The 15200-nt window shown below is 36.2% G+C and overlaps 2 protein-coding genes across 2 annotated transcripts; both read right to left on the bottom strand.

The window, feature by feature from the left end:
* Positions 1-152: 152 nt before the first annotated feature.
* Positions 153-9792, bottom strand: LOC143400048 (molybdopterin synthase catalytic subunit). The gene is made up of 5 exons (XM_076857296.1): positions 9700-9792; positions 8636-8763; positions 7876-8026; positions 6873-6996; positions 153-4657 (listed from the first exon to the last, which is right to left on the bottom strand). The coding sequence occupies exons 2-5, from the start codon at positions 8754-8756 to the stop codon at positions 4589-4591; spliced, it is 465 nt and encodes a 154-aa protein (XP_076713411.1). The 5' UTR covers positions 8757-8763; positions 9700-9792; the 3' UTR covers positions 153-4588.
* Positions 9793-11813: 2021 nt separating this feature from the next.
* Positions 11814-14450, bottom strand: LOC143400049 (molybdopterin synthase sulfur carrier subunit). The gene is made up of 3 exons (XM_076857297.1): positions 14371-14450; positions 13221-13342; positions 11814-11958 (listed from the first exon to the last, which is right to left on the bottom strand). Exons 1-3 carry the CDS (start codon positions 14386-14388, stop codon positions 11832-11834), a joined length of 267 nt encoding a protein of 88 aa, XP_076713412.1. The 5' UTR covers positions 14389-14450; the 3' UTR covers positions 11814-11831.
* Positions 14451-15200: the final 750 nt, after the last annotated feature.

Raw genomic sequence — 15200 nt, 5'->3', positions numbered from 1 at the left:
TTTGCCTTTTTCCTCTCCACCAAAACTATAAAAACGAATGTATACATTTTGTACATCAAGTTGCACAATTCATTTGATTTAATCAGAATGGTAATCAACAAAAACTAATGGCTTTTCTCATATCAAAGCATAAGAACAGAACAGAAAACCACTTTTTTCATACCACATTATAGAATATCATTTATTAAAGTTATTTTGAATATAAAGCTATTTTGTTTTGGTGTTTTACACATTATGCATTTCACAGTATTTGTCTTATGGACTCACTTTGCCTCAGAACACATTAAAGGTTCAATTTAAAAAGACTAAGAATATTAGTAGCTACAGGTGTCTAGTCTTATAAGAAAAAACCCAGCCAAACTGCTGCAACATCCAAAAGCAGAGTCATAAGTATAATTAAAAAGAAAAAAAAAATACTTAATCCCTCCTGGTTACTTTGGAGTAACCAGGAGGGGTTAAGTATTTTTATTATAAAAGTTAAATATACTGAAGCATTAAAAAAAGATATGCATTAGTCTAACAGACTGCCATCATTGCATAAAATGGTGCACTAGTACAAAGTTTGGGTAGAACATCCATTTGTGCTGCCATTTATATCAGTGCACAGAAGTCTCCTGTTCCTGTCAGGCATGCTGTCACATGCCTCTATGACCATCTCATGGTAAGGAAACAGCTATGGACAACTTACTGCAGAACAACTATCGACACATGTGGCATCTATCTCACATTAAATACAATGTTAGGAAAAAAAAGAACATTAGTAGTTTTTAACATAGCAAGTTAGCAAAGATCTGTATTAAAGCTACCGTTTTGTCCTATGATTTCACTGGAAAATAATCTCATATTATTACTCATTTTTAAGGTTAATTCCTTTTACTTATTCTATATTACCTGTTAAAAACTACAAACAGCATTTTAAAAAAATTCTTCTCTCATCCTACCATAACTCTTTAATTTTAAAGTAAAATACTAATGAAAGATTGGACATCACCTTACACAAAATAGGGCCTATTTTCACTGAATGACAACTCCCACCTTACATTAAAGAAAATGGCCACTAAACTGAACTTTTTCATGCAAAATAAAACTGAAGATTCAAAGTTGTTCTTACAATAGCTCTGACTCTATCACCCTCTGCTGGATGATACGCCTAACTACAGCCAAAGTTCATCACTGCTGTAAGAGAGATCCTAATATTCTAGATGTCATGGTATGAAGAGCAGGAGGAAAAGATTAACATTAAACAGAGACATGAGGTGGGAGGGAAAGGAAGAGAAAAGGGAAATTGCATGGAAATGGAAGGAGACCCTCATTGTTATACAAAATTACATTTAAGAGGTTGTGAGGGGAATGGGGAAAAAAATCAAGGAGAGAAATGAATTACAGTAGATGGGGTAGAGAGAGAAGATGGGAGGGGTGGAGAGGGGGGATAATAGGAGATAGGAAAGGTAGCAGAATACAACAGTTACTAATATGGCATTATGTAAAAATGTGGATGTGTAACCGATGTGATTCTGCAATCTGTTTTTGGGGTAAAAATGGGAGTCCATAACCCACTTGAATCTAATGTATGAAATATGATATGTCAAGAGCTTTGTAATGTTTTGAACGACCAATAAAAAAAAGAAAAAAAAAAAAGAAGGTAGGAAAAGGAGTGGAAGAGACAAGTTCATCTACCCACTCAGTAATTTATCTAGATGTTTTTTCACATTTTTAAAGTAACGACAATTATACATGTTTTAGGTATGTTTAATTTGGGACAGAATATATAACACTGGTAATTCATTCACCCAATATTTGAGTGGCTGATGTAGTACATCAAGTATCATCACTAAGTACCACAATAAAATAAAAGAGTAGGGGACAGTTTTCCAGTTTTTAAAGAGATAGCCAGAAAAACTCTCTGTGGGAGGTAACATTTAATCAGAGACTGAAATAAAGAGAGGAAGCTGACCATGGGGATGTCTGTAGGAAGAGTAATCTAGAAAGAACAGGTGAAGCTTCTCAAAGGTAGAAATATTCTACCAAAACCAGTCATCACAAGATTTGAGCAAGATGCGGGGTGAGGGGCAGGCTAGGGCCCCACTGCTCAGGACTTCAGGCCATGGTGAAGACTGTGACGTCTGAGGATGTGGTTAACTATGAGAAGGCCCTTACAGATCTACTTTAGGAAGGGAAGCATGGCAGCAGGACTGTCAGCAGGCCAAGCAAATCCACAATCACAAGTAGATTGGAGGTCTGGACCATGAAAGGGGCAGTAAAGTAAAGGAAGAAACAACTAGGTTCAAAATATATCCAGAAATCCACCTTCTAACTCTCAAATAGGTTCATTTTCAGGGATCCAAAATCAAGACCCAAGCTACTGCCTTCTTAATCGCCAATTCTCAAAAAATACTGGAAATATATTGGGACTCTAAACATCATATTCAAAAGACAAAAATATCCACAGAATACTTCACTCATTGAATATCAGCTGTTCCTTTCAAATATGATGAAATCTTTTCCATTAAAAATACTTGGAGCATAAATATGAATTTCCCACTTCTTGAATGAATTCAGCTACTAATCACTTAGTCAAAGCTTCAAGGTGACCTTGAAAATCTTGCAGGCAATCCACTTAAAGGCTGATTTTTTGTTTTGTTTTGTTTTAGGTTACTCTTCTATTAGTTGTGTAGTCAAGTTGCAAAGGCTACATGTCAGAATGATACCAGCCCCTTAATATCTCAACTATCAATTAATTCAGTCACTCCTAAGGAAGTAAGGATTAATGAAGAGTCTATTTAGGTCCAATATAATGCATTATAAAACTTTAAAAAATGTTTCAAATTCAGCATGCTCCAGGTGAAATATTTCACTTCTACATATATCTCATATTTACATTATACATTAAACATAATAAACATTATGTTAACAACATAGGTATAAAATCCTAGAAATATCTACAATGGCCCACTAACTTTAGTATGCTTTCAGATACAGTGCAACTGACTTCATCCAATACCTGAACCCTGATCTCCATCGGGGCCAGGTGACAACTCTAGGAAAGGAGAGGAAGGCATTGAGCTGAAAAGGTAAGGCTGAGACCAGAAAGACTAACCTAACCAGTGAGAAATTGGTGGACATTTGTCTTTCTTACCAGTGTCCTTCTAGCATACTCTCTCCATATAGGCCAAGGAATAGGAGCTAAGTAATAGGAGATTCCTAAAGTGGATGTGGCTATCTTATAGTTCCCAGCCAGAGAGTACATGCAGAATCTTCCTTGTGATATTTCTTGGAAGACAAGGATGGATGTCTGGTACAGAACAGATATTCAATATGTATTTATTAAATAAATGAGTTTCTTAGGTAAAAATTGTTTTCAACAGATAGGTTTTTCTTTTTGTCACAGAAAGTAGGAAAACTTTTAACCTAATTGTCTGAAACTACAGTTTTTGTTCTTAATAGGCAAATGCTAATTTTATGATGATGCCCATTGCCCAAAGTAGGCCAATATTTTATTACTTTAAGAACTGTAATAGCTCAATAAAGCTGGAAAATCTTTCATAAAAAATTGTATGGGGGGCTGGGGATGTGGCTCAAGTGATAGCGCGCTCATCTGGCATGCGCGGGGCACTGGGTTCGATCCTCAGCACCACATAAAAATAAAATAAAAGATGTTGTGTCCACCGAAAACTAAAAAATAAATACTAAAAAATTCTCTCTCTCTCTCTCTTAAAAAAAAATTGTATGGGATTTATACTCAAATCTATCAAAACACCATATGTAGGTTGACTAATCAAAAATTTGATCATTGTTTAGTATAAGAAGGAAAACTATCCTGAAAATGCTTTAACAAATAATCATATAATTTATCTTACATTAATTCCCTTAATATAATTTGTTTAAATAGCTATGGGTCAAATTTTAAAAATCAACTAACATATTAACACAAACCAATGAGATGTTGCTAGTTAGGCTGGTGGCTAGGTTCAATAATTTTATATTGACTTGTATATTAACAAACATTAATAACTAATAAGACAGAATATTATGGTATAATTACAGATTCCAAAATACTAAAAGTCTTTGTAATATAAAATATTTTAGGTATTATTTAATTTTTAAAAACAAAAAAGTACTATTTTTTTACTTTTGAAAATCATGGGTTTATTTAGGTTTATTTTTTTAAAAATATGTATGTTCTGAAAATATATAACATACAATATCAAAACTGACAATGACTTTCCAGTTCGACCAATATTTCCAAAATACACCCTGATATTAACACCATCAATGCAATGGCATGGAAGTAGTGAGGAGGGGGCCATACTTCAATGAGATTTGAGTTTCAATTGAAAATTAGTCATGAAGGGATATGATATATCTCCACAGACATCTCTCAATTATCACAGTTCTTCCCTATTGCTAGCCCCAAGTAATCCCTCATCCTACATACCCACGTATTTTGCTTTCTTTTTTGCCATTTGTCCCACAGGTATAACCTGTGCTTCAGTAAACTTCAGTAAACTGTGGAGAAGAAAGATCAAAATGTGATCAACAATAGAAGTTTTCTAAATTTAGGATTCAGTGCTCGAAAAAACATAATTGATTAACTGTTGGTTGCCCAAAAGCATTCTTTGTTTCTTTTCCAAGATGATGATGATTCTTCATATAGTTCCTAAAAAACAGAACCAAAATAGGTACTCAAAATAGATCATTTTAATAAATAAAAATATATTTGAATAAATTAGACAAATGAATAACATATCTATTTCAACCTGCTCCGCTTTTAATAATCCAATCAACATTTTTACGTAAGGCACTGAGAACAGAAAAGTGAATACACATGTTCCCTACACTTAAGAACTCCCAACCCAAATTGGGGGAATGAGAGCCCAGAAGCTCTATCAAGACAAAGTACAACTACAGGAGGAAATAAGTAATTAATTCTTCTCAGGCCATGACAAGAGACAACAGTTTATGCAAGGGAAGATGGAAAGTTGTTAGTTTTAAACATTTTTTATTTCCAACACACCTACTACCTTACAATGCTAAGCAGTACATTTTTCCAAAGGGAAATGGGATATTCCATTAGTTGTGAAAGCAGCTAATGCACTCTGGTGTGAAAGGCTCAGTACAGTATGAGCCTACCTGCCAGCTATTTTCTTACATCTCAGATGATCTCCAAGCCTAGAGGCTAGATTGAGACTAGATTTCAGATCCCTGTAGAAGGAGGGTAGAGAACACACTGCTTTCTTTTCCCACCCTAGTCAGAACTCATATGGAGGGGATTCCAAAGTCAACTGACTTTAAGTTCATTCACTGTAGGATCTCTCTCTTTTTGCAAAATTGTTTTCATTATTTCAATTTCTTTGTTAAATTTTCTGATAAATTTCTGAATTGCTTTTCTGAATTCTTTTGGAGCTGAGTTTCCTCAAAACAGCCATTTTGAATTCTTGGTCTGAATGGCCTCTCAGCTCCATCTAATGAAGATTGGGCACTGGTATCCTATTGGTTCCATTGGTGAGCTTATCATTCCCTGTAAGCTCTTAATTCTCATGGACATAATCACTAAAAACACGCAATTCCCCCAACCTTCTACAGAGAGAAAAGCAAATAGAAAACCCAGCTGGTCCTTAAAGTCTAAAAATGACAGTATGTCTCAACTCCTGCCCTTTGCCCTTACTTCCTGGGGCTACCCCCTCTTCTACTTTCTGTTGGCTCACTTTGAACTCCTTTATCCTTGGTAAAGAAAGCCATCCCTGCTGCCTAGGCTGGAAGCTCATTTTGAAATGCCTTTCCTACCTCTCCTTCTTCCAGGGCCTGCCTTAGGCTCTGTAAAAAGCCTATGACTGCCTTGTTCATAGCAAAGCAACAATACATCTATATGGGCTTTACTAAGCTTCCTTTCATATATCCTATCCTCTAATCCCCAATAATTTCCTAAAAACTGAAACCTAATAATACATTTCAGATTTTATTCAGAAAATTAGGATATGAAACTCCTTAGGCCCTGGCTCAGAGTCCTACTTGCTCATCTTTCCTACTGACTGAGGCCAGAGGCTCCTGAAAGGACAGAAGACTCACCCTTTAAAGCCTTGGCCCTCTCCTCTCCTCTGCTCTTCTGATCCCCTGAGCTGCTCATTAATTCCTCAGCTTTGCCAATAGCCATACTGCTATGGGCAACTCTGTGGTTAGAAGTATAATTACATGTGTTTGTAAGTACAGAACAATGCCACTGTTAATGCTCCTAAACCAGGGGAGAAATTAGAGGAGTTTAGAATGCTCTATTTAAACAGAGAAATGCTTGTGCTTGACTTATTGACAAAAAATAAGCTATGATTTTCTATTTATGCTTTTAAATTCACTCACTATGCATTTCTCAGAGACAGCAATATCTAACCCTTTTATTTATTTCTTTCATATAAAGAAGAAGCTTTAGAAAAAGCTCTTTTGCCCTGAGGAATTTCTATTTTAGCCATTGCCTAAGTAGTCAGAGACCATGTACAACTCTGCAAAAGAAAGACCCTCTAATTGAAGGGGATTCTCCCAAGGGAATACTTCACCCATGAATCCCAAAGAATACTGCTGAATCCCAGAGAACACTGCTGAATCCCAGAGAACACTGCCATCTACAAATTCTAACTGCTTCTGCTTGCTGGGCCTGCTTTGTGCCATGCATTCTTTGGGGCCTGTGTTTGTCAAGCTTAACAAACTTGGAAGGGAGATATTACATAAATGTGCTATTTTACATATAAAGAAAACAAGATTCAATTATTAAGGAAAGTGCATAAGTACAAATTGTGTATGTTCTCCTATTCCCCATGCTTTATCAAAGAATTCCTAAGAAAAATAACGTCCACATGGCAAAATGAGGCAACTTCTTAACCTACCTTTTTCCATATGGGCACCCTGGCTTTTAAAGTGTCAATGGCATAGGTGACAGCTTCAAGGGATGCAGCCCTGTGGGCTGAGGACACAGCAATAATTATGCTTGCTTCAGACACTGGAACCAAACTTAAAAAAGATGATGAAAAAAAATTACCATCACCTCCTAATATGCATGTAGGAAAAAATCCAGTTATACATTAGAACATATGGTAGTTCTATTTAAAACATCCAATTTAATTAGAAAACATTAATTCATTCCAGTTGCGTTCAGCAGAGGGGATGCTGAGGCTGATCGTGTGGCCAATTTGTTAGCAACTATCCACAAATCCCCTTTGTTAGGGACTAAGGAAAAAAAAAAAGAGTCCTTTTGTTGACCCAATAAATATCTGACTCTTAACAAAGCACACTGCCAGGAAACTCCTAAAGCTACAAATTGCCACATGATAAGAATAACATAGAATTTAAATAATAAATAGCAAACGATATTAAGGAATAGGACTGATCATGCTTGTTATTAATAAAAATACTGGTTATTAACAAAAGTATAATTAACAACAAAATAACAACTAACATGACAGATACAGGCTTAACTGCTGATTCTTTTTAAAGTTTTGCACTCTAATCTTTTTAGTTTTACAAAAAGGCAAATTACTTCAATGATTCAGATCTATAACAGATTCTTATATAAACAGAGTGCAGACCATAAGACAACTCTCAAAAGACCTCAAGGACTTTAACATAGGCTCTTAGCCCCAGGGTCTGAAAATCTTGGCACATTTGCACTTTGTTACAGCAAAAGAGACAGTAAGGGCTCTCCAAAATTACAACCCAACAAATAGCCTTTAAGGTACTGGGAACTATCTTCATTGTACTCCAGAAAAATTGTCCTCCAAAAAAAACCTTCCTCTTATGGTAACATAGTATTCCTAAGATTACAGAAACAGCATTTGTACAAATATGGAAAACAATCATGCTCAACTTCAAGACTGGTAAAGAAAATCATACCCAAGTCTATGGAACACCGCTATGTGCTTGACTGGCCATTTCTGCCTAATGTCACTACAAATTTTTCTGATTTCATTTTCTGCCATTGGTAGATATGCTTCATATTCTAAGCTAATGACTTTTTTTCCTTCAAAGTTATTTCTTGTAGTCCCTAGAAAAAAAAAAGAAGAAACAATTAGGCTTCCCCCTGACAATAGAAATAACACATTAACAGAATTTGAAAGGATTATGGTTGAGTTAAAAGGATTATATTTAAATTGTAAATAAACAGCATAAATTTTTGTCTGAAAATTGCTTTGAAATTTCCTAAGAACAAAACTTGATTAGGAAAATCACAGATAATCATCCCAAAAATGTTAAGGAAATAAGAGAACACTGATTAAGCAATTTTACTGAAAACATCTGCATGACAAAACAGGCTATATTACTTTTCTGAATAATAGCATTTGACATTTAAAAGAAAAATATTTTTGTTTTTAGAATTATAATCAAGTATATGTTTTACTCAACATTTGGAAAATATACAACTTTCTCTACTAGCAATGACTTCTATCATACCCTTTTAATGACTGGTAATTTGATATAAGTTAATCTGAAGGTTACTAAAATAAACAAAATGAACACTAAAACAATTTCTACCCACTTTCATGGGTAATCGTGGTTTATCGCTCAAAGTCCTCTACTAATGCTGAAGACGGACAGCCCTAACTGATTTCTACTGCAACGTGCAGTCAATAGACACTGTTAAAATACAACTCACCTACAAACAGGGATATTGCCCCACAGAGAGGAGATGTCACTAACTGGGAGACATCATCCACAGAAAGTTTCTCAGCAGTAAATTTTATTATGTCTTTAGATGTCTCTTCAACTTTGTCCATATCTTTTCTGGAAATAAGATATTAATAAACTTTAGTACAAATACTAGAAGCAAAACTCTCAACTTATGAACTGTTTATATTTTCTCTACATCAGATGTGTTAGGAGACATGATTGATCTGGGTGATAAAAACAAGCAAATGTAAAATTTTAGTATAACTGCTATATTCATAAATAGCCCTAATGAATCAGGCATGTGTAAAAAGTAATTCAATATTAGCATGGTCACTGTAATGTTACACAGCTCTTCTGTCAATTTATTGCAACTCTGCAATTGCTACCTGTATCTCCCATCTTGGTATAGTTGAAATATTACCACCTTTGCCTTGATTCAATTCACCTCTAATCACTATGTTACCAAGCACCATACCCAGACTGCCTTTTCCTTTATCCAAAAAGAAGACAGGGAAAGCAAGAGTGACAGTGACTTCCATAGGAACTACGTTGCTTTTACACTGAGGTATGACCCCAGTTAAGTAATAGAAGACATAGAGAATAAACTATACACCTTTTACCCAGGTGTTGTACAAAGGCTTTTGCATGTATTTTGCATTTAATTCATCAAACAGTATTACATACTCACTAAGTGTCAGAGACTGTGACATTAGTTACAGACCCAGGGGTTGGGGGATCACAGGCCCAACTGGGTGTGCTAGCGCATGCCTGTAATCCCAGTAACTCAGGAGGCTCAGGCAGGAGGATCACAAGTTCAAAGCCAGCCTCAGCAACTGGAAAGATGTTAAGCAACTCAATGAGACCCCGTCTCTAAATAAAATACAAAATAGGGCTGGAGATGTGGCTCAGTACTTGAATGCCCCTGAGTTTAATCCCCAGTATCCCCCCCACAAAAAAAAAAAAAAAATCATAGGCTCCTGTCATCAGGGTGTTGTATCCCAAGGGAAGAAACAAAGCAATAAAGAAGAATCATAAATGGGGATAACTTACGGAAATAAACAGGTTCTGAGACAAAGTGTGGGGGCTATTAGAGAAAAGGGATCCCAAAAGTCTCCCTCAAGAGGGAAGATTTCAAAGGGAGACCTAAAAGACAAAAAGGCAGCCATGTGATGAAATGGGATAGATCCCCAAATAAAGAGACGGGACTAGCAAATGTGAAGGTTCTGGAACAAGAAAGAGTTTGACAAATTCAGAACCTCCAGGAGACCTAAACACAGTGAGCAAAGGAGAGAGGAAGACCTGAGGCCGGACAGGGAGGTAGGACCTTGCCAGACTCTGAGAAGTATGATTACAAATCCTGGAGATTTCACCTTAATTGAAAAATGAAAGGAGGCTTAGAGAAATTATGGACTCTTCAAGGTTCTAACAAAGAACTCTTAGTAAATCTAATTTATATTACCTTATCTCCTTCTAACTTCTGAAAAGTACAATTACTTATATATGCCACTAGTTTTCAGGGCATTTCAAATGCTGTACATGCCACATAAACTTCTTACACCTGTTCTTCTTGCTTTTAAACAGGTAACCAAAATGGGGTATCTGTGCTCCAAATCATAGTACACTCTCAAAACTTTTTACTGTATAAGACTACTAAAACCTAACTAGCAGATTCTAAAATTTCATAACATAAATCCTGACAAAAGTATCCACATAATATGCAATGCTGTTGAGTAATCTTTCTAATCTTTCCAAAGAACAGCTACAGTCATTACACACACACACACACACACACCTTTCATGGCAGTCTATTGTCTTCTGAATAAATTCCAAGCTCTGAAAACCAGCATTTTAGAATCTTCTGAAATCACAATGGTGATAAGGTAATTACAGTGTGCATATAAAACTGAGATGCATATCTAACAAAGAATTTCCAGATGATAGGTATGAGAAAGGTCCCTAAATGTAGCCATGCTGGGAAATCCACTGTACAGACTAATTCTGCAATTTTTTGTGGCACCACCCTCTGAGAAAGTTGGGAAAAGTGGGCAAAAAATTAAATAGGAGTTCTTGGCTTGCTCCTTTCTCTAATGGAACCAAGGTTTGCCATTGAGTATGATGTTTACTATTAATTTTGGATAAAATCCCTATCACAGTTACATCTTTTTTTCTTTCCAAAGAGTTTTTAATCAGGAATGATTGATTTTTACCTCATTTATTATTCAGTTGGCAATAAAGTAAGCTTCATTCAGTATCTTTATACATAAGAAAAGCATGATATCTCACACTATATTGAAGAATGTTCTTACACTTCAACCTACTCCAATATGGATTAAGTTACTTGGAAAGACTAAGATTTAGCAGATGTCATGGATACACCTACAACACAGCTATAACAACAGAACTATTCCTTTATACTTCCACAATGCTAAGTTTTCTTTTCAGGCACAGTGATCTTTTGACCTTCTAGCTGTGTAATTTTCTACATTTCTCTGCACCCCGCAAAAGCTATTATCTAGTATTATTAAGAACATTTGTTTAAAAAAAAGTACAGAGTTCAATAATATGAATTCCAATTTGGCCCTGCCACTTATTAGATATGTGACCAAAGGCAAATTTTTTGTAACTTCTCTGAATTTCAGTTTTTCCACCAGTAAAATATGTATATCAATACTTCAGTCTAGCACTGTGCCCAACACACAAAATATCTCAATAATATATGTTAAATGAATATAATGATCACATGTAAACTGCTTAAAATTGAGTTGATGCAAGGATGGTAGGGAGGTATTTAAAATTGTATAAAGAAAGAGCAACAGTATCAATAAAGAATTGGTACAAGCTAGGCATGATGGCGCATGCCAGTAATCCCAGCAGCTTGGAAGTCTAAGGCAGGAGGATCACAAGTTCAAAGCCAGCTTCAGCAACTTAGCAAGTCTCAAAGCAATTTAGGAAAACCCTATCTCAAATTAAAAAAAAAAATAAAAACGGCTGAAGACATGGCTCAGTGGTTGAGTGTCCTTGGGTTCAAACCCCAATGCAGGAAAAAAAAAAAAAAAGAACTGGTGCAATTACAAAGAATATACTGTAACAACAAACCACATACAAGTTAGCATCTGTTTGACCCTTTCCCAGGAGACTGATTAAGAAAAACAAATCTTACCTACCTAGATAGTTCAAAAGTACTACCCTCCGCTAATGGGGGGGATAATGGCAATTTCGTCTCCTGGGTGAAGGAGGAGGAGCTGGTCTCCCAGCTCTACATATTCTTGACGAACTGCAAATATCACTTGATTTCTAACATCAGCCAATCTGGAGGAGAAAAAGTCTGGTGAGAAGTATCAAGGTGTGATAGGCATCAAATCTCTTCAGCTGTATTATTAAAGACATTGCATAAATATTACTATATGAAACATCACCTGCAAAGTTACTAATTAAGTCATACTCTTAGGAGAAAGGATCTAACCACTGAAGAACACACTTATTTGTTGCAAAGAACACATTAAAATGCTAACAACTCTAATGAATGCTGTAAACAAACAAAAACTACACTAGTGGCAACATTCAAACCAAAAATTTTCTAATCAGAACATGGGCTTTCCATTGGTCTTTGGTCTAAGTATACTAAGTGGAACTAGGAAGTTTCCTATAAGATCAAGTTTCTGCCCACAAGCAGGTTAAAGGTAAAATAGTACAAAGGCTACTTACTGATTTCACTGAATGAAGGGCAATTTAGGAAATCAAGAAAGGGAGGTTTCCTTTTGAACAAACAATGTCCAGTCTTTGTGTATACTGTTTGTTACTGGCGATCAGAACCAGAGCCTCATCAAGCACTCTACCACTGAGCTACACCCACAGACCTCTGAAATCTTTTTTTAACATAGCCCTAGGACTTCCAAGTCTATATAGACTTCAGTGGCACTACTACGACTTCCGGAACATCCTCAAATAAGTCACTTTCATTTTTTTTGTTCCAAAAGTGATTTGAGGTGAGAATGACAGCAATAAAATTACTGATTTTCAAGAATCTGGGAAAACAAATCAAATATTGCAAAACTCAATTCCAGTAGCATTTAGAGTTTGTGGTAACTCATTTTTCTTTTAATCTTAGAAATTTCTATTTTGAGTATTCTAAAGAGAGAATAGGACAAAAAAGATTACAGCATGTTTTTAAACAATAAAATTTTCATTTAGTGTTATAAAAAATATAGAATCTATAATTGTAATTATAGATTACTAAATTTTTTATTATTACAATTGTAGATTATGAAAATAATTATAGATTATATAACCGTATCTGTCTGGAAGTATCCCAGTTTACTGTGACTTTTTAGTAAATTATCTTTAACTTTCCTTCAAGAATAGTGCATTTCTAAATACTAGAGTTTAAGTTTTCAGGAGTAGCTCCAGAAAAATATAACTAAAAATCCCTTTTGATATTACACATGGAAATCAAAATAAACCATTTTTACTTTTATCATTTATATTTTATTTATATAATACTTCTATGAAATATTTACATTTTACAATATTAAAAAGTATTAATCACATGCATTCTACAAATTTTTAATTACCCAGGATGCCGAGTTTCTATTTCATTCCACAGTTGCAATGCTTTTATTTCTTGTGGCACAGAAATGGTCTCTGAACGAACTCCTGTTATTTCAGCACTTTTTGCAAAATATAATATTTCAACCTGAAAGGAAAGAAAATTATTTTAATAATAACTCATAGTCCTTTTCTGACTGTTCCTACTTATGTTTTCTCCTTTTCCAAATGTATTATTTAAAAAAAAACAATTTTTATGTTAGATAAAATTTGAAAACCCATAAAAAGCAGCATCTCTACAAGCTCAAATTTTGGAAAATTTTTATGTTTTAAACAACTCAGTAATGGATGGTTTTTGGTTTTGATTTCCATTAAGCCCATATTCAGTTGACATAAAAGAATATCATTTTTTTTTCAAACTGAACAAATGTCTGAGTCAAGAGATGAATTACACAAATGACTGAATCAACAAATGGCTTGTTTTCAAGGTTGCCAAATGACCTTTGATTCCATTCTACATTGCATCGATCCAGCCGTCACGGAAGATCAAGTTATGCAACATACAAATCCTGACATTTATATAAAGCAAGCAGGTTTGAAATACCAGATAAACTGGTATTTCCTAAGAGAAACCTATACAATAGGCCCGGTATTAAGGGATTTGACCAAGTATAGCCACCTGTCACTCAGCACTGATTATTCTCTATGAAATATTGACAGGTTTTTGCCAACAATCTAGGGATTGTAAATCCCCTGGTGAGGCACAATTCTTCCCAAGAATTCTTAATTAAGTGCATCTTTAAAAATTAAAGATGTATCTTGGTCAAACTAATACTCTGAGAAAGAGAGCTGTTAAAAAAAAAAAAAAAAAAAAAAAAAGTTCACGCGCCTTCAGAAACGAACGGGTTCTGAACGCCCTGATCTGTAGACCAACAGTTCGTGAAGTGGACTTGACTTTTGTTGGGGTGGCAGGAGCAAAGCCCTCAAAGTAAGAGACCACCATGGCGGTAGCGGCCCCGGACCCAAGGCGCAGGCCAGGATGGGCGTCCATGAGGAGCGAGGAATGGAAAAAGGTCATCCTGATCCAGGCTGGGTCTGTGGCGGGAGAGGTGGGGCAGACAGGTCCAGGGGAGCCAGGCACCCTGGCAAGTTCGTTCGCCCACTCTCCCCGCTTACCTGGCAGCGCGGCACCATCCCGGCAAGGACACCTTGCTCAACTTAAACCCGCTAAGGCGGAGCCGGATCGACTCACGGCGCAGGCGCAACCGGATGGCGTCCCGCAAAGAGCATGCGCACGACTAGCTCCGCCCCGTTGTTCCGCAGCTTGGGACCCCTGTTCCTACAGCCGACTGCTCCGCAAAAAAGTTTACTTTCCTCCCGGGAAGACTCAGTGTGGATGTAGTAAAAGAGGTGTCCCTACGTGACCTTCTCTCCGGAGAGAGGTCGTGGAGCAGCAGAGCAGACGCTGTGCTCGCCCGGACACTTGTCATAACCCAGCAGAGTTCAGGTTTCGCTTTGACATCTTAATACCGCTATTCAGTTTATGACCAGTGTTTCTTACAAACTCAGAGTATTACCTTATCAGAGCCTTCGAACTATATCAGATTGGTAGTTACTGTTCATTAGCTGCTCAGGTGACCGAGACCAGTCCCAGGAAATGTAACATCTGTGCCCAGTATTATACTTGGTATACGGAGTTATCATTAATATTTAAGACTTTCCGTCCAGGACTGTAAGCCGCAAGGGGAGGGACACTTACATCACCTGTCTGTAAGCAATTTAAAGCAGAGTCCTTGTGGGAATGAAGTTGGGGATGGATAACATGAGGATAAACTACTGAGAGGCCAATGAGCAGTAACTACAAATCTGATACGGTTCGAAGGCTCTGATAAGGTAATACACTAAATTTGTAAGAAACACTGATCATAAACTGAATAGTGGTATTAAGATGTCAAAGCGAAGCCTAAGGTGAACCTGAACTCTACTGGGTTATTGCAGGTGTCCGA

The sequence above is a fragment of the Callospermophilus lateralis genome, chromosome 5 (assembly GCF_048772815.1).
Source record: "Callospermophilus lateralis isolate mCalLat2 chromosome 5, mCalLat2.hap1, whole genome shotgun sequence".
NCBI lineage: Eukaryota > Metazoa > Chordata > Mammalia > Rodentia > Sciuridae > Callospermophilus > Callospermophilus lateralis.
The sequence above is the reverse complement of the archived record's forward strand: the minus strand, read 5'-3'. Positions and strand labels throughout refer to the sequence as shown.

Excerpts from the sequence above, each read along its gene's own strand:
- LOC143400049 (XM_076857297.1), bottom strand. Across the intron at positions 11,959-13,220 it reads ATAGAAACTCGGCATCCTGG|ATTGGCTGATGTTAGAAATC; the intron begins GTAATTAAAAAT and ends TTTCTCCTCCAG.
- LOC143400048 (XM_076857296.1), bottom strand. The coding sequence starts at position 8,756 with ATGGACAAAGTTGAAGAGACATCTAAAGACATAATAAAATTTACTGCT. Across the intron at positions 6,997-7,875 it reads GCGGTGTTCCATAGACTTGG|TTTGGTTCCAGTGTCTGAAG; the intron begins GTATGATTTTCT and ends ATCTTTTTTAAG. Across the intron at positions 4,658-6,872 it reads GGGTGCCCATATGGAAAAAG|GAACTATATGAAGAATCATC; the intron begins GTAGGTTAAGAA and ends TCTGTTTTTTAG.